The sequence below is a fragment of the Chelonoidis abingdonii genome, chromosome 8 (assembly GCF_003597395.2).
Source record: "Chelonoidis abingdonii isolate Lonesome George chromosome 8, CheloAbing_2.0, whole genome shotgun sequence".
Taxonomy (NCBI): Eukaryota; Metazoa; Chordata; order Testudines; family Testudinidae; genus Chelonoidis; species Chelonoidis abingdonii.
In genome coordinates, this window is record NC_133776.1 from 29,100,383 (window position 1) to 29,125,027 (window position 24,645).

Sequence of the window (24,645 nt, forward strand, 5' to 3'; positions counted from 1 at the left end):
TTTTCTCTTTCCATTCAACATGATGGAGTCAGACATATTGCCAGAGCAGGATATAAAAATGCTTTTCTTTGCTTTAAGCAGGAGAAACATTTACATGAAACTGCTTAACATTTCTACTCGATCATTCACTAGAGGAACAAAATTAAGTCTTTCATCTCCCTCAGAGGAAATGTAATTGGTTATTGTCAACATTTTCAGTCTCATGTAAATTTCCTGTTCTTTCTGGAGTTATTCATGTTGCAGGAGGTTAACAACATCATGTATCCTCAGAGCGGTACAATGTTCATTGTGACATAGCAAATTTCAGTGGCATGTAGCAATATGGAATGTAGCTCCATAAAGTGTCCCCCAGGGCCATTGGTATCTATTTGTAGGATCTTTTCTGAAGGTCTGCGGAGTTCTTTTCATATTGATGCTGGGAAGATGGAGGATGTGGAGATGGTCCACAAGAGGATTTCCTCTAATGAACTGGTATAAATTAAAACATTTGAGAACCACTAATATAAAGCCCTGGATGAGTAAAAAACAAAAGGCTCTGTTATCTGTTCCTTAAGCTCTGTAGATGAAATCCAGCCCTATTGAAGTCAATGACAAAACTCTATTGAGTTCAGTGGAGGCAGAATTTCACCCCTTGTATTGTTCTGAGTTTCTGATGGATGGTTATGTTGTTTCTTCTGTTCTCTCAGTCTCCTCTCCCCTCCCCACACGTCAGTATTCTCATATTTTTGTTTTAGAAATTAGTTCCTAGCATTTCTATCTTTCTAAGGAACAAAACCTTTTTTTAAAATAAGAAAACAGTTTTCAGAACTTTTATTGTTGAACAGTTAAGGCAGCGGTTCTCAGCTGTGGGTCGGGACCTCAAAGTAGATTGCGACCTCATTTTAATGGGGTTGCCAGGGCTGGCTTAGACCTGCTGAGGCCCAGGGCCCAAGCTGAAGCCCAAGGGTTTCAGCCCTGGTGACAGGCTCAAGTTACAGGCCCCTTGCCTGGGACTGAGGCCCTTGGGATTTGGCTTTGGCTCCCGCACCCAGGGCGTCAGGGCTCAGGCGGGCTCAGGCTTCAGTCCCCTCTCTTGCGGTCATGTAGTAATTTTTGTTGTCAGAAGGGGGTTGCGGTGCAAGAAAGTTTGAAAAGCCCTGAGTTAGGGGATTCTACTTTGCAGATAAAAATACTCCCATCTCATCCTCTGGTTCTGTGATTGCTAACTTGGTGTTTACTAGACTCTTCATTTTAAGTGTGGCTGTGATTTTCCCCTGCAATATGAAGGAAATTCTGAGACTTCTATCAGATTTTTAACAGGCTTCTCTCATGCAGACATTTTAAAGAATGGTGGAAATACCGTAGATGCTGCTGTGGCTATAGCTGCTGCCTTAAATTTCACTGAACCATGCAGTACTGGCATAGGTTTGACCTGTTTCTGTCTCTGCTATGACGCAAACACAAAGAAGGTGCAAGGTCTCAGTGGAAGGTAAATTCCAAAGATAAGGACAGAGAGTTACGATCTTGTGTTGGAGTCCAATGCAGGTGAGAGGAAAAATGCTCTCATGAGTTCATGAGTTCATTGTCTATTTAATCCATGTCTGGATGCAGATTTTGAGCCAAGTATAAATATGGACATGCATCCAACGAAGTGGGTATTCACTCACGAAAGCTCATGCTCCAATAAGTCTGTCAGTCTATAAGGTGCCACAGGACTCTTTGCTGCTTTTACAGATCAGACTACACGTCTCCCGTCTGATATATTAAATATGGAATAAACTCCTGACTAAAGGAAGTTATTTTGGTTTTCACTGTTATAGAAATGAGAGAGCAAATCTGGCCCAGAATCTCTCTTTCGTTTATATTTCTTCTTGCCCTTCCTTCCTTCCTTCTTCCTTCCTTCCATGGAATTAGTTCAAATGTGTAAAAGAAAAGTGAGTGTCTGTGGTTGAAGATGAGGGCAAGAAGGGAAGTATTAGCAAGAGATCTTTAATTGTTCTAGGAAGAAGCATCTGGGTGAATATGTTACTGTCAGGACACAGAATTCTTTCCAGACCAATCCAGCTGAATTGAGGCCAGTTTTATTACTCTTGAATCTGGGCTCATAAGCTGTGAGTTTTGCTGATCCAAATGCTGATTTTTGAGGGAAGATTAGATCTCTGGATACAGAACATCACACCGGATTAGAAAAAAATGTTTTCCTGACTGAGTCTCTGCAAATTTTCACTTGGCACTGGCCTGACTTTATTGCAAATTAAAAATGAAATTAATAACATTAATTACCATCTGATTTAGGCTTTGCTCCTGTAAGCCCTCTGTGTGGGGAAAGCTCATATGGGCTTAAAAAGGGATTCCATGTGCAGAAGACTTGCAGAATCACATCTCTAGGGTTCATTTTATAAAAGCACAATCCAGAGAGGAAGGGAAGGTCTTTTGGATTTCCTTGTAATAACTAAAGACTTTTATTCATTACTAAAAGTCACAGGAGACTGATACAAAAAAGGGAAGTGTTATTTGTTAGCCAGGTTGGAGTGGTTGTGGCTTTCAGAAGTGCTTTGTCTGAGGTTGGGAAAACCCTCCTTGTATAACAACTAAAATTATTCATCTATTGGGGACTGGATGACTCCAGAGAGCGCTCCCGTTGAGTTCAGAGTAAGGCCCAGTTGACGTTTAAAAATTAGATCAATCAAGCTACGTCACTCCTGGCCGTGAAAAATTTCACTCCATGTGTGCCATAGTGTGGTCAGCCTAATCCCCAGTGAAGACCTAGCCAGGTCAAAGGAAGAAATTCTTTTGACGATTGAGCTGCTGCCTCTTGGAATGATGAATTAATTACATCAATAGAAAAACCTATTTCGTTAATGTAAGAAGTGTCTATGCTACGGTGCTACAGTGGCATAGCTGCAGCGCCACAGTTGTTCCACTGTAACAGCTATAGTGTAGACATGGCCTAAATAAAGGCCCAATCTTGCTGCCTTTGAAATTAGTAGGAAAACTCCCATTGACTTGAATGGCAGCAGGATTGAGCCTTAGAATGTTCCATGGAAGTTAGAGCAGCTAGCGCTCAGCTGCCTCACAGGATCAGACCCTAGACTGGTATTGTTTTGGGTGAGCAAGTTCAGATGAGAGGGTTGCCATGAATCTGATCTTTCAGCCTCTTATACAGGCAAAACTCCAGTTCAAACCACTAGGCTTTCCTGGGATTGCATAAGTATAACTGAGAGCAGAATTTAGACTGATTTCAATAGGAATTTCACGAGAAAAGGTGTACAGAGTTAGGCTCTGTCTACACGAGGCTTGACAACATCCATAACATCATTGTCATGTCCTCTTTGTTCATTTTTACATGAGTGCCTTCAGGCTGAGTTGTTTAATGCCTTTTCTGAATTACAGTCGAACTTCCAGATGGCTAGCCAGTCTCCAGCGCCAGTTTCACTGACATTTATTAGGGAGAGGTCAGAGTCCAGATTTGCACCTCATTTCCTTTACAGTTGTTTTTTTAATTTTCCTATATTTGAATTCTATTCAAATGCATTATTCATAACGGCAAAGAAATAACTGTTATTCCACAGTGGATTTTTATTGTACGTGTAATCAAGAAGCTATAAAGGAGGCAGGCAGATGGCTTTACAGCCTACCAGAGAGTTTTACTGTGGAAAGAATATCACTTCCAGGTGCCCTTACATTCTTGTTTGTTATAGTCATGAGGGAGAGCAATGAATACTCTAATGCAGATAACACTGATTTTCTTCACCTGTCTGCGAAGTATCAGGAAAGTATTTTAATGATATAACTCTGAGCTATAGCCAATTGAACTAAGGGCCCTTGGGCTCTCTGCTGGAAATACCATTAGAGAATCCTTTCCCTTGGAAAACATTTTCCATTATTTATTGGAATAATTTGCGCAAACTGTATCAATGATATAAAAGTGCTAGCAAAATAAAGATAATTTCTTGGAATTAAATATGAGATAAAGTCTGATTGAAACTTAAAACACAAGGGTAGAGGGAAAAAATTACATTGGTCTGGGCTCCTGGACTTGCCATACTGAATACTGGAACAGGGCCCAGAAACATTACTGATTGAAGGGACCAGTGACAATCTGAAGGTTCAATTTTTTCACAAGTCACCAAGGCTAGAATTTTTTTGCTCTACAAGGTCTGTAGGATTGGTCCTAAATGCTGTATCTTATTGAAAACCTGCTGACCAGCATGATACGCATTTACTTCTACTCCCAGTGGTTCATAAGATGTCAGGCTTTAAAGCTACATTTTTCTGATTACCATCTTACCTTCTTTCGTCCCATTTCAGTTCTGATCTATTTTTAGCAGTGACTATCTCAGAAACAGCTAGAACCTAGTATGTTATGCAGGTGGGAAATCCTACTTTCCAAGAGCTATATTCTGTGAGGTTCTGATACACACACTCTCAGCTCAAATGGACATTCCCACTGAGTTGAAAGTTGCGCTAAGGCACCTCACAGAAAGTGTCCCTGACCGGATGATTGCTGACTTTCTGACAGAAATGAAATATGGGAAAAGTCAGGGTGGCAATTCAAATAACTTGTTTTTAAATATGGTTGGCAAATAATGTGTTTTATTTCATGGGAGTTTTTGCAGAGTAAGGCCTGCAGGATATGGGACACAGCGAACTGGTTTGTGAAAAATGTGACTTTGTTATAATTGTTCTGATGCATTTTCATGCTGTTGCTGGGCATGCTGTTACTGCTGTGCTGTGCTTACAGTGTTACTATTGCTCTTTTGTCAACTGAACCTGATGGCCTGATATTTTGTCATGTTACGTTTGCACTTCTGTTTGCCTTGCAGTGGCAGGTCTCCAGAGGCATTGACCATTGAGCTGTTAAAAGTGCAAGTTTTAATGAGACAAAGCCTCTTCCTTCATGCTCATAATATCACTGTGCCAAGCACAATACCTAGCTGGTGCGAAGCTGTTTCCCTATATGGAAGCAAAAAGGTGAAGCACAGTGAAAATGTTTGTTTTAAAAATGTTGTTTAATACGCATTCTAGGTACAATATTCATACAAATTCTGCTAGCAGTGTTGTGAATTTTTTACCCGTTATCTTACCTTTGTTAAATCTGCTGTTTAATCCAGCTTTGTTTCCTTTTGATGTCTGTATCTTCTCTTTTCCCAGTAATTTCACAACTGAAGGACAATTTTCATGGGCGAGGAGTTCAAGTGCAGACATATGCTCAGATTTGGGGCTGTGGTTCTGGCTCTGGCCCTGATCCTGCCCCATCTCTCTAATGGGACAAAGCTGCAAAGCTTGGATATGGATCTAAACTTTCCTAAGGGGCTGGGTTAGGTTTTGAGTTCTGGTTTACGTCCTTTCCTAGGTTTTTTTCATTTTAAAAGGAATGGGAAGGCAAAATTCAGGAGCTACCTTTTGGTGTTGGTTTAAATAGATGGCTCTCCTTTTGTTCCTTTATATAGGAAACACTAATTTGTAAAATTACAATAGTGCATTTTTTTAAATGGAGGGAAATGTTATAAAGAAAATCCCAAAGACAAGCAGATTAGCCATTTACATTTAAAGTTCCCTTTCATATTACCAACCACTTACTGCATTAGGGGAGTGATCATGACACCATCTCATCCTAATACTCTTCCCTACCAAGAATATTTGAGAGGTGTTAGAAAAACAAAAGGTCACTGAGCACTGAGCTAGGAGCAATACTTAGGATTTGTGCTCCCTGGACTGGTAGCAGCTGAGAGTGTAGCAGAGATGGGATGTTTTCAGTTCTTGGGGAGGAGTGGGGTAGTCATGACTGGGCACCGCTTGTGCTTCATGCAATGATTGTTGTGTCAGCAAGAAGGAAAAGTGGGAAAATCGTGTCCCAGAATGACAGGGATGGCAAAAATCCTCTATCCTCCTAGACCTGTCCTTCTTTCATTGTTAATAGGGAGGAAAAACAGTAATAAAGAGTCAGCATTGAAATCTGGATACTCTCCTGCCATAAAAACTGAGCTGAGGAAAACCTTACTACATAGGACATTACAGGGAAAGAGGAGGGAAAAAATAATTACCGTGCTACGCCACTGAAGTGTCACTTACAGGCATTACTTACCTATAACTGCTACAAGTGGGCATTGCATGTGTAAAATAATAAGAATCAGAAGTTCCAAAACAAATGCAGCACTTTAAGCACAGTTGTAGATAAAGTGCCATATTGATGCAGTCTGATACGCTATGTGTTGGTTTCTTTGTAAGAACTAAGGTCCTGCTCTTACAGACAGTTACAAATACCTAACTTGATGTTTATGAGTAGTCTCGCTGCCTTCTGTGGAACGACTTATGTGTAAAGTTAAACCCATGTGCAAGATTTTGCTATTTTGGGCCCGAGTTGCAAATTCAATAATCTGGAAATGGTTTTGTCGTCTTTTCCTAATTGTTTATTCCACTCTCCATGGGACAGATTCTGCAACCTGCTATCAAATAGGCTGAGAAATGTTTTCCTGTGTCAGAGATTACTGTCTAGCATTGGAAATGTGGTGCTCATGTTTTACAAGCACCTGGAAACAAACCTGGGAAAGAGCTACTGAATCATGGCTACATTCCTCATCATGGACAAGGGTTCTGCAATCCATTTTTGGCCAACACCTTTGACATAAGGAAATCTGTGTTTAGATTACAGTCCCTGGGACATTTGGAACCAACTGAGTAACCAATAGGTGTTTTGCTCTGTTTGTAAAATTAAAATTATTTTAGCATGCATCTCCTTATTAATGTCACAACTGGGATGTGGGTGGTCTGACCTACTGGTCAGAGCGGGAGTCCGGTAGGATCAGGTAACCAGGAGATCAGAAGTAGGAGACAAACTAGATATAAAAAATATGAATAAGTAACACTTTAAATGTTTATTGTGTTCTTTAAAAATAGTACATGATTTGCACAACTATGCCCCCCAGATTACCATGCCGCATATCCTGCAGAAATGTGTGTATTATAATGGGACACTTCTAATAGATTTTTTTTTTGTAAATGGTTAACATTTTTTTCCTTTTGTTTCTTAATGTGTTTGGATGATTAAGAAGAGGAGTTCACTGAGTTTCAGTTGATTAGTTGTCTCCTGTTAATATTTAACAACTTGGTACCAGGTTGTAACCTGTTACTTAAGGGAATACTCCCTTGTTATATAGAAGAGACGATACACCTCATCCCACTGTTTGTCCTTTCATCCCTTCAGTACCAGGTACCTCCTGGAGCAAAATGCACCCTCTGATTCACCATTGCCTTTGAAATGCTAAAACCCTGTCACATCAAAGCAGGTTGCTGCCTTCTATCTCTACACAGAGGTTGGGGTGGAACTCTGCAGTGCAGCAGCTAAGATTCATAGGGCCTGATTTTGATCTTGCTAATGGTGGTATAAACCAGAAATAACTCTTTAAGTCATTTGAGTTACACTGGTGTGAGTGGAAAACAGCCTTGTGAAACCCTACTCCTATTAAAGTCAGTGGGACTGTTGCCATTGACTTATATGGGGCCAAGAATACAGCTGTACCATTTGGTCTTGTATGAAGATTCTTCTCCTGAATAATCCCATGCCACCTGTTAAAAAACTCATTGAACATATTTCTCATTTGGAGAGGTCATTTTTCTGTATACTCCATCTGTTCTTTCTGTAGATGCACTCTATTTTCAATTCTAATCCTGAGACCACTGCTTAGCATGCTGACCAACGTTGTCTCATTGTTCACTTGTGGTCCTTTACCTGTCTCTTTCTAGCCAGCTGTTGTCTTGTTTTATAGTGAGATTATAATATCTTTGAGGCAGAAACCACCTTTTTGTTCTGTGATTGTACAGTGCCTAGCACAATCGGTTCCTCTGTGCTACTGCAATACAAATAAATAATATTTCTTGAAAGCTGAACAAACTAAACTTCATAAAGGTATAACAAGTATGCCTGAATCTTAAATTCCAGACATAGATCAAATAAAGCTATAGTAAAAAACACAGCAGATTAATTTAAATTTAAAAAATCCTTAAATGTAAACTGTGCTGTCAGCACCAACTACAGCAACCGCTAACCAGAAATGAAATGAATTAGGCCCTCAAATTCCCTATCCCACCCAATGTTTGTAACCCTCTAGTAAAGGCGCACATAATGCAGACATCTGAGGTCAATAGACTGCAGTTCTCCCGCAGCTATAACCCTTTCTGTTTGCAGACTTTTCTCTACTTGGCTTGTTCACTAAGGGCTATATTCACAACAGGATTTAGGTACCTGACTGCCATATTAGGCATCTAAACCCCAGAATCAGGCTCCTCTGGTACATACAAAACACCCCCTGCCGAACCTTGTAGGGACCTAAACTCTCGGTGCATAAATTTTTCCAGTAAAAGTTCCTTAGACACCGTGTTTCTGCCTTGCTCTGGCACGCCACAGTTCTACTTTGGATGAATGATTAAAGAATCATTTAAGCAGGTGGACCAGATACTGTCTCCCTCACATCCTGGGTGAATGCTTGAACCACCAGGAAACAGTCATTCTCATGTTTGTGCTCTCTCTCTGGCCCAATGACTCTTTGATTATTTATCCACAGTGGAACAGCTTCAAACAGAGGAAGTCGAGCATGCACCCTGCCCTGTCTTTTGCTTACTTATATAACTATGGAATGCCCTTCAATTCTTAATATTAAGCTATTGCTGTGTGACCTATATGCTAGTTCTTTAGTATCTGTCACACCCTTGCTTCTTTGAATAAATGCATTACACATACATGCACATATAATTATAAGACAAAGCTACTTGCCCTACCTGCTGAAGCACCAGTATCTGTGATACCTTCGCTTCTTCAGCTTAATAAACTTAGTTTCTCTTAACTTGGCTTAGTCTCTCCATTCTCACCATTCAACGGAAATGTAACTTTCTGGCTTGGGGCTCAGTAATGGTTGAGCTGAAGTCAGTGAGAGTTTCTTCTCAATACTGACTTCAGGGAGAGTAGGATTGGGCTCATGCCTTGCCTATATATTAATAATGCAAAGTACATTGCTGATGAAATACTATGTGCTGCCAATGCAAATATATCATGTCTTCACTAATCAAAACTAATGATGCGGTGGATAGAGAGAAAGCATTGTGGATTACCAAATGTGAGTGAGTGAATTCTGCAAGTATGTAAACCAGGACAAATTTAACCCTTAGGGAGTACTAGATACAACAGACATTGCTCAAAAAGCTCTGAACTCAACCAGAGATGGCTTAAAGTAACCAAAAGGGACAACAAGCTAAGTGCTTCCCTGTTGACAGACTGCCATTTCAATAGAGATGCAATGCTTTGAATGTGTTGCATAGGATATAAGACAGGGCAGAACTGGATCAAAGTTCTCCCAGATCCACAATCATTCTCAGAGTGGATTTTACACATTTTTCCCATGTAAATCACCAAAATCATCCAAATGATATAACTAGTAGAGTTAAATAGTTTAATCCACATGAAGATGCCGATTTAACTTTGACCAAGACAAACTTGCTGCGCTAGAATGTCCTTTGTTTTGTAGATTTCAGGCTACATGCTACAACTCTTTCAGGAGCTGACAAAATCTGGCAAGAGAAGATTCTACGAAGGTTGTGTTGCAGAAGCTATTATAGAAACTGTTCAGAAAAATGGAGGAATAATGGATTTAGAAGATCTCAAAAGCCATGTCACCGATGAAGTCAAACCGATTTACAAGGTATTCTGGAAGGTTCAGTGTTCTGAACGTGGTAGAGATCATGAGTTTGGTTTACCAAGTTAGGCATGAAGAAGTGTACTTATGTATTTGCATGCCTAATTTATATCTGCGAATACCCACTGGGCACGAAGATGTCAAGTATTTGTCCTTGTGAATGTATATGCCATTTGTGTGCATAAGGCCATCTAGGTGCCTAACCAGCTATATAGGCATACAAATAGCCTAGCTATATGTTCAAATCAGCTATTTATGTGTAATGTGTGTTTGAAATTGTGTAGGTCTAACATAGAAAACATAGCCCTGTTTTGTTTCTTAGCAATTACCTAATGAATTCATTACAAATTAAAGATGGGCTCAAGCTGTAAAATTTTGATTCAGATCTGGATTTTGAATGCTGAGGTTTGAAGTATTTTGATCCATGAGTTTGATTCAAGCTTGCCTTCCTGTAAATATGAATATGATGAGCTAATGAACGGCTAAAAAGCAAATTGTTTTTTTTTTAGTTGAGTGGAAACTATTTCTTTTCATTGTAATTATTTTTAATAGAATGTAGATTGGACAGTCTGTTCAACATGGGGAAAAAGCTCCATGCCCTTCAAGCTTCTACATCCATCTGAGGAATTCAGCAAGAAATCACTGAGCTGCAGTATTTATCAGGGAAGGGGGAAGTCAGGGGTAGCTGTGTAGATCTGCTGTCCAGTGCAACCTTCTACCGGACTTACAGGAGCTAAGCAGTTTGTTTTAATATTCAAAGCTGAGGTAGCCAGCAGCCGCGCTTTGCCACTTAGCAGGGATCCATCTGAAAACATTCATACTAAAAAGAAAGCAACTAGTATTCTGCCTGCCAGTGAATCTCTCTCATTCAGGTTGTGAATTCTAGGTACTATTTGTACACCTCCTGAAGTCTTTACTTTGGGAAAGCTCCTCACTGAGTAGGAACTTAGTCTTGTAAGTCCCTTGCTGAACTAATAACTCAAAATTCAGCATCTTTTTGGCATTATACAGGGGTCTCAACTCCTGTGCCTAAACTTAAGTACCAGTCCTATTGTAATCAACAGAACTACTCACATTCTTACAATTAGGCAAGTTGTTAAGTACCTTGCTGAATTGGACCCTGAGGGAGCATTAGGAGAAAATTCAGCCTTGTGATTTCCTAGGCCTTCTATCCCTCCCCCCACTCATAGCTTTTTCCACAAGAAGCTACCATATAGTGCTCATTGTTTTTATATTCTCCTACCTCCCTTTCCCTCATACTTCAGAGTAGGACTTTTCTGTCATGCAGCCTAGACTGGAATGGAACTGAGGTTTCCTTGCCAATCATCTTTGGAATTCTTTCCTTTGTCCCACAACTTCTCCTCTGTATGGTGGCCAGATTGGCAAAATAAAAATGCTTCCTTTCCCCTATGTCCACTGCTGGCCTGAAGATTCTCCATAGCTTTACATAATGGGATCACTAATCAGACCCTCCCCTTCTTTGCTTTTCCAGCAGGGGTTGGATTTGGGAATGTGTAACTGTGGAGTGGTTGGAAAGGAACTATTCTGAGCATCTGCATAAAGAGATGGACTAAGACTGAGTATTGACCAGAGTAGAGTTTCAGAAACATTTGAAGCCCATATCCAGGTACCCTCTCTCCCAGGGCCGGCTCTAGCAATTTTGCCGCCCCTATCACGGCGGCACGCCGTGGGGGGTGCTCTGCCGCTTGCCGGTCCTGCGGCTCCGGTGGACCTCCAGCAGGTGTTTCTGCGGACGGTCAGCTGGTCCGGTTGCTCTGGTGAAGCTGCCGCAGGCGTGTCTGTGGCAGCTCCACCGGAGCCACCTGCTGTCCTCCCAGCAACCAGCAGAGTGCCCCTCGTGGTGTGCTGCCCCAAGCACGCGCTTGGCGCGCTGTGGCCTGGAGCCGGCCCTGCTCTCTCCTCCTTACTACCGCAACAGTTTTCTTGATGCTCTTTCTCACACCATCCTTCCATCTGACTCCCTCTCCTCTCTAGTCACGCAAGCAGATTCCTCTTCCTCTCCAGCCTAAAGGGAGACAAAAACATTCTGTTCTTTGCAGCTTCAGGGAGTTCAGCCAAATCCAGGGAGGACACTAATAAGGTAATGTAGAAAACTGTCACCTGAACTTTGTTCAGTGACTTACATGAAACTCATATACCGTGAAACTCATAGATTTTTATGGCCAGAGTGATCGCCTAGTCTGACATCCTGCATAGCTCACAGAATTTCATGGTGGGACTCCTGCATCTCACCCATCAAATTGTGATTGAACTGGAGCATATTTTCTAGAAAGACATCCAGTCTTGGTTTAAATTCTCCATCATTTGGAGTCTTACCACAGCCCTTGGGATCTGTTCCAATGGCTAATTATCTTCCCTGTTAAAAATGGGCATCTTATTTCCTTTTTGCACTTTGCTGATTTAAATTCCAGCCACCTGGGTGGCCTGAGCACAGTTCCTAATGGATGGGATTCCTCTCCTTGAAAACCACTATCACAACTCATACAGCACTGGCCCTTGTGTTGGCAATCTCAGCAGAGATGTCAACTACTGAATGGGCATGGAAACCAACCTACTTTCTCACCTCTAAAGATGGTCCTTTCAGAGTTGTAATGCAGTGTGGGGATGCTAGGACTGCATGTTCTTTTACCAGCTCTGTGAGTACAGGTCTCCAGAGCTGTCAGTGCAGAGCCTTCTCAAAGCATGATGTCCACTGAAAATGCAAAAGACTAAGATTTTTTTAATGGTAGGGATTGGTGGTTTCCTAGGCTTGATCTTGCATTCTTTGCATATCCCAGACTCCCATTAAGTGCCACAGGAGCTGTTGGTGCATAAAAAAAATAAAGGATTGGGCCCTAAGTGTTTTCAAATGCAGTATTCAATGGCTGTGTGTGATGTCACATGAATTTGGAAATTATATTTTGGATAGTTTAATATTTCCACTAATCCAATATCATAGGGTTGCTGAGCAGCATTTTTTGAGTGCATTGTTTTTATTCTCACCATATGAACAGTGGATTCTTGCATTTTTCATGGAGTACGTACGTAATCAAACACTGTGCTTGCACACCCAACTATTAACTAAGGTATGTCAAAAGACAGTCAGTGCTTCCTGACATGCTAATGAAATCATTAGTCATAGATACACATCCACTATATACTGAGTAATATTACTAAATATAGATACAAGGGAACATACCCAGAGCAACTTACGTATGCTATTTTGAAATAACTGGACAAATCTAGATCTAAACCTATAGTCTAGGGGTTGCCAACCCTTGGCTGTTGCCCATCAGGGAAATCTGCTGGCGGGCTGGGATGCTTTGTTTACCTGGAGTGTCCGCAGGTTTGGCTGATCACAGATCCCACTGACCACAGTTTGTCATTCCAGTGGGGGCTGCGGGAAGCGGCAACCAGCACATCCCTCAGCCCACGCTGCTTCTCAGCCCCCATTGGTCTGGAACGGCAAACTGCAGCCAATGGGAGCTGCGATTGGCTGAATCTGCAAACGCTGCAAGTAAACAATCTGTCCCGTCCCACCAGTGGATTTCCCTGACAGGCCGCATGCCAAAGGTAGCTGATCCCTGCGTATAATCCTTACTCAGGGAAAATGTCAATTGATGTAAGTGAGGGTGTTGTCAAAGAACACAGGGCAGGCTAATTTGTTATCAATTTAAAAATGAACTCACAGGTTTATAGTGTATAATTTAATATCCAAAGACAGGCAACTCTATATATTACTCAATTAATGCTGATAAACTTTTCAGATAAATAGGTATTTAACCTTTCGAAGCAGATATAGAACTTAATGATTTTAACAGTAGATTTAACAAACTGAATTGGATAAGTATAATGTTACAAGGACAAATTTACATAAGCACTCAAAAAAATAAGTTTTATTTATGATATTTGAAACATAGGCTTCCGTTTTCCCACATACTCCATTGAGCCAACATATATTTAGGAAAGACTATACATGGGAATTCTCAAAGTGTTTTACAACGCCAATGTCTGTATTTACTTTATGGGCAAAAGCCGCCCCCAGGCAGAGGACCAGCATTTCATCCTGTATGGCAACAATAAAAGGGGAAAACAACATTGCTTACACTAATGTAAAGACAATGGTTTGGGTCATTGATGTAGAATACTGTACTGTTTTATAGGGGCCCCATACTGTTGTTATACAAGGCTGACTGAAAGAAAAGTTATACCACCTCAATGTTACCTGGTTTCTCTTTGCCTTGAAGAAATGCCCAGTTTTATTACATCATTGTTGATATATAAGTATGTCGTAATAGTCGGGAAACCTTTAGAAAGTATTTTTTATTTAAAAGAGGGGAATAATAATACCTCTTGCTATTCCAGGATGTGAATGTTTGGGAAATCACTCCAAATGGACAAGGAAGCACAGGTTTGATAGCCCTGCACATTTTAGACAATTTTAATATTAAAGGTCTGGGTTATGTCCAATGGAAAGAATTTTTCTGTATCTGTGAAATTTTCCTTTGAGGATGATTTAAGCAGACACAAAAGGAAGATTTCCAGGCATGTTAATGTTCTTTTTCAATGTTGAAGAAAATTTTCCTCAAAGCCAAGCAGAAAGGGAAATAAAATTGTTACTAGACATAACTCCACTCTACAGTGGACAATTCTAAATATCACAATATAGTAAACAGAGTACAGTGAGACTTGGACTGGGACATTTTCTAGTATGAAACAGACTCTCTGAGATTTATGTTTTTGAAAATTTAATATAAATTTGAAAATTTAGCAAATTACACTACAACTTCGAAGAGTGGCCCTGATATAACTTCAAAAATAGTGTGATATTTTATAAATAGCTTGATTCCAATTCAAAATTCTGAGTTGTTCAGATAGGGTCAAGTGGAATAAAACACCTAATACCACTGAAGACTATAAGCCAAATTTTGAAGAATTCTTAAGTCCAAAATGAGTGATTATTTCCCTAGTATCCCTGGAAAGAATTGATCAGATCCATCCCTTGTAATACTCCGTTGAAATCAATTCAATAGTTAATGTCATCCAATAACAGCAGGGTAAACAATGTCCTTATAGCCTGAAAAAACACTGAAAGGTTAAAAATAAACTAAAACTTTTGTCATTTTTGTTGGCATTTTTAGACATTGGCCATAGCACTGCTGACTATTTACATGTGCTGATTGAAGCCTTAAAACTCAGCCTCTCTGTTACTTTCTGGTTCTGTGCTGACCGTGACAAAGTTCTAGTACCTACAAAAGAACTTCTTTCTAAAATATATGCCAAAGGATGCTCGGAGGTCGTTAATTTACAAAAGTAAGGCTTCTTCCTTCGCTTGCTTTTGTGGATTATTAGTGTAAGTACATTTCTGATCTTGGTGAGAAAGAAAAGTCCATTCTATAGTATTAAGTAAGCTCTATTTATAAAAGTTGTTGGAGTTTTTAGTTTATTTCTGCATATGCTGTGGTCTGAATATCCTTCTATTTTAACATTAACCTGTCCCTGTGTTAAACTGCTCAGTGTAAAGTTCAAAGAGTTTACTGTTTGTGTTATGTCGTTAGCCCAGGTTGTATCTAAAAGATAAAATGAAATGTGATAGGAAACTATCAAACATGATTCAACGTATGAATTGATAAACGTGGCAGTTTTCTTTTGTAATTAGGGCAATAATGGCTTATTACAATCAAGGAGTGGATTTTATTTAAAATATGCACTATATATAGCATATAAAAAGTGGAGAGCAGCCCAGATATCTTAAAATAAGTTTGACAGCCCTCAGAATGAATCCCTGAAACAATTCAATGTAAAAGTCACCCAATGATGATTGATCTTCTCTCTTGCTCAGGGCCCAGACTAAGGCTATTTTCCCTGGCCTGCTCTATTTAAGACAAGGCCCTTTATCTCCATCCCGTCCGTGATCAAAGAGCCATCCAGGAGGCCATAGTGAAACACACAATGTATGAAAAATCATGTGTGCAACCCTTCTCTCTGTCTCTCAAGTGCTGGTGTCCAGGGCATTGGCCCATCTGTTGCATATGTAAATACACCACTGCCTCCGATACAGAAAAATCTGCCAGCTCTCCAAAAGAAGGACTGAAACACTCAAACACCTAATCCTCTGCAAAACAGACTCCCGGGCTCTGACTTTGTTGCTCTGACAGACTGGCAGAAAATTTATTCTTGTTTAGTCCCATACCAGCTAGCCTAGAATAAACGTGGCAGGGGACTAAACAAGAGACAGTGTGACATGCAGCGCATGAGCCGCTGCAACAAAATAGGCCTGAATAAAGACTGGGAGTGGCTGGGTCACTACAAAAAGTAACTTTCCCTCTGTTGATACTGACTGCTGTTTTTCAACTGCTGGGAATGGGCCACATCCCCCCTGACTGAATTGGCCTTGTTAGCACTGGCCCCCTACTTAGTACGGCAACTCCCATCTTTTCATGTGCTGTATATTTATACCTGCTACTGTATTTTTCACTCCATGCATCTGATGAAGCGGGTTCTAGCCCATGAAAGCTTATGCCCAAATAAATTTGTTAGTCTCTAAGGTGTCACAAGGACTCCTCATTTTTTTGGCTACAGACTAACACAGCTACCTTTCTGAAACCTGCAACAAATCTGGCTCCCTGAGCACATTGCTGGTGGCTTATCCAGCTTACCAGCTGGAGTTTTAACACTGTTCTTGTACTTATGTGTATGGCTGATAGTTTTATTAGTATCAGGAGGGGAGGAATAACACATTGCAGGCCGGAGGTGTTTACATTTTGGTCAAATTCTACAGTACCCTTTTAAGCATACACATTTAGGGTGGCGTTTTTAAACTTTATTTCTATTGTTTTTATATAAAATATAAACACAAAATAAAATATATAAAAATACATGTGCAGGATGGAAATACCATGCAAAAACAAAATTCAGTGTTCATTATTTGTAAAGCCTGGAAAAAAGAGAACAAAAACAAACAATCCCTCCCTAGCACACACACACAGACACCCCCCAGAACGCATAGAGGTCATGCAGGCATCAATTATTAAAGTAACTAAAAAGATAAATAAGTGAGAACATAGCCTATGATTATCAGGAATTAATATATAATAAACTGCAAAAGTATGCAATGTGTGAACAGACATCCTCCTATTTTTTCCAAATGTTTCTATTAGACAGTCATTTTTTCCGTTAACGCAGTAGTAGAGAGCTCACTAAACCAGTCTGTGCATGAGGGAGAAATTTCAGTTTTTCATTTTCTCAGAATAACTCTTTTGTCCATTAAAATAGTTACTGCAAAGTAATACCAACTCATCCAGCACCTGTAAAATACACAAGCTTGGGAAAGGAAAGATAACAACGCTTTTAAGTTTTTGAGAGAGCTCTGAATATTGTGTTCCAGGCCCCATGCATTTTATCACAGATATAGAGGATGTGTGAATGGTTGACATGTGACTGTTTGCATCTCCAACATTCACTGTGTGTCGCAAATCTATTTTGGGACGATTAGAACAGATAGTAGCACCTTGCATATTTCCTTGTATATTTGAAATGGAAAATGCTGAAACTGAGAAGGAGCTAGTCTTTTGGATATTGTCATTGCTTGTCATTTATTCCAGTTCATGCAAAAACCAGAGATCTTTCTAAAAATATCAACTAGATTCAGTAATGATGGGATTGATGAGGACGGATTCTTCAATAGTACAATAATGTCATCAGCATATAAACTGATTTTGTATTTTTTTCTTCTTTATAGTTACACCTTCAATAGCTGAGTGCTGACATATGTCTATTGCCAGTGGTTCAAGTGAGACATTAAAAAAGAGGGATGAGAGGACAACCCTGTCATGTATCTCTTTCTAGCTGAAATGCCTGAGAAATAATTCCATCAGTTGATAGTGAAGCCAGGGGATTGAGGGTGGTTTTAAAGAGTATTTTAAATATATATTCTTAAAGTAATGAACTGCATGAAAGACTTACGATAGGTCTCAAAATTCAAGAGAACAGTGACTAAAATAGGATATTTCTAAATGTGATTTTTTTTTAAATAAAAGTACCAACACGTGCTAGCCTGCTTTTGTGTACTTTAGATAAGAGAGTTTACTTAAATTTGTTGGCAGTGCTGTATTTGTACTTAACCAAACATGGGATATACAGTAGAAACCACTTATTGATCTAGGCATTACCTGGTCATAAAAGGACTACAGACTTTGGATCCTTCCTGGGCCTTATCTTTCAATGTTGTCAGTTGAATTTTACATGATGTCCCTTTTGGGACAGATTCTGATCTTCGTTATACTCTATTGTCTTTGGAGTTAATCCAGATTATACTAGTAGAGACCTGAATCTGGCCCTTTGTTTTAACAAACAAAACCCACACCAAAAAATTCAAGGTCAAATGCTGCTCATCATACTTATAGGAATATTCCCATTGACATCAGCTAGGATTACTTGTGGGAGTAAGGTGAGCAACATGCCACCCTTATGATGCAATTTAAATTGGGCCATAAAATAGTGATTTTTGTTGCACATTAATGGTTTATTTTCCCTGTTTTAGAGCCAGTGACAGATATAATAAAGGAAATTTGCTACTGGGAGGAAGTGACACAGTTTGCTTCACTGTGGTCAATGGTCAAGGCAATGCCTCCTCTTTCATCAACAGCAACTATATAGGCTTTGGCATAGGACTGGAACCAGGTGGCTGTGGATTTACTTTACAAGTGAGAAATTTTTTCCAAGCATAACATGTTTTAGTCTGCATGAAAACTGTCTAAAAAGGCAGTTAGAGTGCTCTACCATACAGTATCCTAAACTTTTACATTTTTTAATATATATTTTCTTATTAAGTTAGATCAGACCGTGAAATGAGGTGACCAGTGTTTAAAAAAAAAAAAATCTTCATAGGTATTTCTTTGGCTTTACACCAAGTTAGCATGATAAATTGTTTATAAACAGAGTTTGATGCTTCAAGCTCAGACTTGCCTGACACTGTTAATAGCATAAACGGCCATGGTCAGCAGGTCACCGTAATGACATGTCCAGTCAGTTTTTAGTAGATGTAGAACAGTGGAACCCATGTAGATTTTTCAATACTCTCTTACATAAACAACTACATATATTCTTCCTTGGATCATTTCTTGGGCAGTGAAAATGAATGAGCCTTTGCTAATTTATTTTTGGCCAGTTAATACTAGCTGTAAGTAACAATGGATATGGAATTGAAACATTTCTTATTTTCAAATTTTATTTTATCCCCATAGCCAAGAAAAAATGTTATACATTTGTGATAGATTCAAATTTTATATTTTTAGAGTGTACATTTTCATTTGAATTTGTATTATAAAAAGTCTTTGGAACATGAGCAGAACCATAATAGACTGTAAGTCTTATACCTAGATAAAATATGTAGAAATAGCTTGTTCTTTCCTCTAGCAAAATGGCTAAGCCACATCACATTAAGTAATATGCATTAAACAGAAGTAAAGATTCGAAGTGGCAGTTCAGAAATTAATAATATGGAGATTATAAATATTAAATATATGTGAATATTGCCAAAACTATTGAGAGATGGAGGTTATTTCATACATTTTGTTGTCGAGTATCTAAAGTATCTTTCATGCCCTATATGCTCCTGAGGGAATTCTGTGCCAAAAAAATAAAAATTATGCACACAATATTTTAAAATTCTGCATATTTTATTTGTCAATAAATAAATGTGGCTCCAGTATGGCAGTGGGGATGCACAGGCCACTGGTTGCATTGAGGTGGGAGATCACTATGAAGCCCCCAGAGGTACAGGGACTCAGCAGTGAGGCTGCACCTGACCTTGACATAGTGCAAGGGCTGATCCTGCCCCAGAAACACCCGGGGGTCCTTCTCTGCACCAGGTGTGGGTTGGCAGGCTCAGTCCAGCAGGATCCAAGTGTGGAGGGGATTAGTGTGGGTGGATCCATGTGTGGAGTGAGAGGTTTTTCTGTGGGGCAATCTGGGTGCGGACGGCTCAGTGGAAGATCTCGATGCACAGGGGCTCATTGGGGGGGTTCCAGCAGGGGGAATGAAACTCTGCAGGGGGTCCAAGTGAAGATGGTTAGGGCTCAGCTAGGGTGTGTGTGTGTGTGTGTATGTGTGTCCAGGTAGTGTTGCCAGGTGTCTGCTTTTCAGCTCCATTTCAATGGGTCTGCTTAATAGGGGAGCCCCAGCTGCTGCCAAGGGGATGCCGCATCCCAGACTCCTGCTTTCCCCCACGATTCCCCTATCCCCTTTTCTTCTGTATCTCATCCTCCTCCTCCGGTGCCCCACGCCCCTCCCTTCACTCCCACATTCCCCTGCCCCTTTCCTATTCCATCCCACCTTTTTTACCTATCACACTAGAATTAAAGAATAATAATTAAAGAACCATTTGGCTTTTAATGGTTGGATTGAACTCTCGCTTGTATATTAGAAAATGGTCAATTTTATCATGCTAAAAATAAAAACATAAATAGAGACTAAGGGCTATATTTTCAAAGTGTCTAAGTGACTTACGAGTCTATGTTTCATTTTAAGAAGTGATTTAGGCACATAGGAGCCTCACACCTGTTAACTTTCAAGAAGTCTTAGGCTTCTAAGTGCTTAAGTCACTTTTGAAATTGGGACTTGAGTCCTAAAGTGACTTAGACACTTCTAAAAATTTTACCCCAAGACTGAATCTGTGATCTCCAGGGCATTTGTAATACACTTGTTTCTACTTATATATATGATACTACTTTTATATTTTTCTTGAACCGACTACGTTGGCACTAACTGTTCTATGTATGACCTTTTCCTGACTATGTCCCCAGGCCAAACTTACCCCTAGAGGGGAACAGAAGCTCCACAGACCTTCATTGACTTCAGTGATGAGGCCCAGACACGGACCCCACACTTCAGAGGGATGATGCTAGGCCCAAACAGTTGCTACAGTGGTCACTATTAAAATGCTGCCATTTGAGAGCTGTTCACTGTAGTTAGTATGATCATTTCTCAGGCTATCTTCCCCAGGAGTGCATGGGTGGGCTTGTCTGTGTATAGTTTCATCTCCTGCCTATATCCAAGAGTCTACTTGGGTGCTCCACGTCTTGCATAGGAATCACTTTTGTGAGCTGCTTTTGACACATGTTGGTGATGCCATGTGTGATGTCAGTCAGTGGGCTAGCTGGCCAACAATTTGAAAAGCTAGTAACGATCGTGCATGTTTACTTTAGGGTGCATGGTTCTTGTTCAGCCAGATGGATTGTGTTTGGCAATCCCAGGGGGATTTTATTCTATTAGTAAGGGTTTGTATTTGTTTTCTAGAATAGAGGATCCAGTTTCTCACTATCTCCAAGTCACCTGAACTGCCTCGCCCCGAGCAAATGGCTGTACCACATGATCATTCCTGCCCTTGCTACTGCAGCAGACACTGGGGACCTCTTGTGCTCCTTTGGAATAATGGGTGGGTTCATGAAGCTTCAAGGACACGTGCAGGATATAAGTAATGTAAGTCCTTTGGAATGTATGGCAGAACATCAGAAGGATTCACTGCTTATTTAAGACCCTTTCATTTCAGTGTTACTCTGGACAGGCCACGAAAACCTGCAGCCCAACAGAGCAGTGGCCTTGCTGATCTATGTGCTTTATCCTAGTGCGAACTGATCAGCCATCAGCCAGTTTCAGATCAACTTCATGTTTTGTTTCTACCAAAGGACTCTGAGATGTTAAACACTGTATAATTTATATCAAAGGTCTCATTCTCCAAAGACAGTGTACAAGCACTGCATGCAAATTTTAAATGTATTAAAATTGATATGAGGATGTTTTCCTAGAGTCTAATCTGGCTTACTTTAATAATCTCTTTGAAGCTTGCTTGGGGAATCAGTAGCAAGCAGAGGTGGGTAAATGCTTCAGTTAAAATTTATGTGAACTTTGGTTTGAAGTTTTAAATGAATTCCCTCTGCCTGTGTTCACTTTCTATGATTATTCTAGTTAACAATGGTAAAAATATTAACAGCAAATGTCAGATGACTATTGCAGCATATTTGTGGAAAACTAATTAAAGAGCTCTAAAAGTTACACTCACCCAAACAGGGGAGTTTAAAAAAAATAAAATAAAGTCCATTCCTGGACCACAGTAACTCATTTTTGATTATCTTGTTTTGTGCCTTGACAGGTGCATTAGAAATTGAAAGAAAATATAAACTAAAGGAGAGAGAAAATGAATTGCCCAAAGTGCCCTAAGAATTGGTCTTCTGTCTAGAGTGATCACCTTTGTTGCATGGAAATAAGAGAAAAGTACATGAAAAGTAAAAAACAATGCTTTATTTTAAGAGACATTTTAGGGAAACACCATTTCAATTAATATATCATGTACTTTTCTCTCAAGTGTACGTTTCTGCTGCCCTTCAGTATAGAATGCAATTATCATAAGCTTCGATTTAATGTTTGAAATGGTACTTATGAGTTTTAAAATTTCAATATCTCTGTTTTTTTTAAATCAGTTCATTAAATGCTACCTGTACAATTGAAATTAACTTTTAATTTGAAACTCAGTCTTGATGCAATCAATATTAAGGAGTTTCCTGCAATCTGTCCAAGTCTGTTAACATAAATAAAATATTCTTTCCACAACTGCATTGGAGGTAGGAATGGCCATAAATAAATTACATAAGTTTTAAGAAAGTGGGAGAAGGAGGTGGCTACCATGTTTCAAATTCCCAGTACTTTCCCTGCACACAACACTCAAGCGGGCAGTTAAGGGTGGCAAGCACATAGTGATGTACCTCATCCGGGGCATCAAAATGCCCCAACAACAACTTATGTGGGTGAAACCAGATAATCAACACACTCTTGAATGAACTCATACAGAAAGAGACAAAAAGTGTGGGCACACACTTTTCACAAAGCAATCACTTCATAACTGATTTTTCAATACTTGTCCTCAAAGGAAATCTGCATAACACCTTCAGAAGGCAAGCTCGGGAACTTATGTTCATAACTCTACTAGGCACCAAAAACCATGGACTGGACAGGGCCACTGGTTTTATGGCTCATTACTACAGTTTGTAATGCACCAAACTGCCTGCTACCCTTAACTGCCTGCTTCAAACCCTTTATGCCTAACAATCTAACCCACAGTTGCCCACTTTATTTCAGGTTACTGCCTCCAGCATGCATTACCCCTTCTGCTTAACAATCTGTCCTAATTTGCAGTTGGCTGAGACTCTCAGCTTCCTGAAGAAGCAGCCTGTGTAGGTTGAAAGCTTGTACCTTCCACCGCCAGAAATGGTCCAATAAAATATTATCTCACCTACCTTGTCTCTTTCATATCCTGGGACCAACAGGGCTACAACATCACTGCAAAGAAGTAGTTATGGCATTATCCAGCAAAAATCATAAGAAAAACATTTAACCATCATCAGCAACTTGTTTATTAATTGCTACTACCTGAGGTAGCCTATGCTAATAAAGAGAGCACAGGTACAATTTTTCTGATTCTGCAAATATAATTTAAAATCTGATATGATTAACAGTACCGATCCCTTTTAAACTATAGAGCTCAAAACACTTTGCAGAGATGGGTAAATGTCCCCCTTGCCCCATTGTTAATATTGTCTCCATTTTACAGATGGACACACAGAGGTTTAATGACTTGCCAAATCAATGGCAGAGCCAAGAGTACAATCCAGCTCTTCTTGCTCCCAGTCCATTGCGCTAGTCTCGGAGCAATTCAGTCTAAAGGGAGTGATTCTGCACAGCGCTGTGTGCTACCACCATGAGCAAGCAGAAACTGTACCAGCGTATTTGTGTTCCACTTGCATTAGGGGAACACAGTTTACACAGTCAGGAGGTGCCAGCAATATGCTAGTCTGTGCTGATTAACATGCTGCCACTATCATGCATGGTATGCAGTACAAGTTGCTTGCAGCACATTAATAATAGTGCTGTGCACTTGCATTACCCCTTTCATCTGATAATCTCAAAGCCATTTAGAAAGGTGGGCAAGTCTCACTCTCCCTGTATTACATATAGGGAAACGGGCTTATATTGGTTAAGTGACTTGTCCAAAGTCACCCAGTGAATCAGTGGCAGAAATAGGAATAGAGTTCAAGCTACCCTAGTTCTCTGCTTTTATCTTTTAAACACTGGCACAGGTACAGTGTTGTATGCAACATCACAGTCAGACATATACACAGTCAAAAAGTAGCTCTTGTTGAAACAGATGGTTTGACCAGAGACCACTGAACGAGGGCTCTAAGAGCATTCTGAGTCCCAGGGCGCTTGTGCCAAGGCATTAGTTAATGTCCAGTGATGACCACTTTATGTGGTTGTTACATCAGTGAAACTGGCTCTATAGCACCATCACATGCAACAGAACACTCGGTAAGAGTATTAAAATGGACAAAGGCAAATTAGAAAGAAAAAGAAAAAACAGCTAATGACTAAGAAGTGTAATTCAGCTGCCCAAGCAGGAGAATTGGGTTGTTCCCTAAACTATAAAGACTAATCCAGATTCACAGAACTCCAATCACCGAATTCGCCAGCAAAAACAATTCCAGTAGCAGCATTACATCATTTGAGCCCAGACTCAATATTAACATCATTTGAGCCCAGACTCAGAGAGTGATTATACTCCTTTAGCAAAATGCAGTAGCCTTGCAGTTTCTCAAAATGGGCTGGTTAATAATGCTGGTAAGACAAACATTGAAATTATTTTTCCTGTTCTTTGCTGAATTTTAATATTGCTGACAATTTTCCAACAGCTTTACTACTTACATACTAAACATTATATGGATATCACGCACACCATGGTACTGTGTGGCTATACTTGGCAACGATGTTGCACACTAACATGTAGTTCCTATGTAATGCAGCTGTCAGTGATTTGACAAATACTAGCTTTGTGGGGGCTGGTTTGTGCTGCCGTTCAAAGTAGCTTTTGTGTCCCTGCAAGAGGGATCCATGTGTATTAAATGTTACTTGTGGAATGGCTATCCAG

At 40.0% G+C, this 24,645-nt stretch overlaps 1 protein-coding gene across 1 annotated transcript; it reads left to right on the forward strand.

Moving 5' to 3' along the window:
- The first annotated feature begins 423 nt into the window (after positions 1-423).
- On the forward strand, positions 424-21,887 carry LOC116839921 (glutathione hydrolase-like YwrD proenzyme). The gene is given in 10 exon segments (XM_075068977.1): positions 424-471; positions 1,236-1,468; positions 4,806-4,957; positions 6,405-6,619; positions 9,534-9,674; positions 14,034-14,121; positions 14,810-14,981; positions 18,211-18,373; positions 20,967-21,144; positions 21,820-21,887. Coding segments are annotated over 10 exon segments (1,458 nt in total).
- The last annotated feature ends 2,758 nt before the right edge of the window (positions 21,888-24,645 follow it).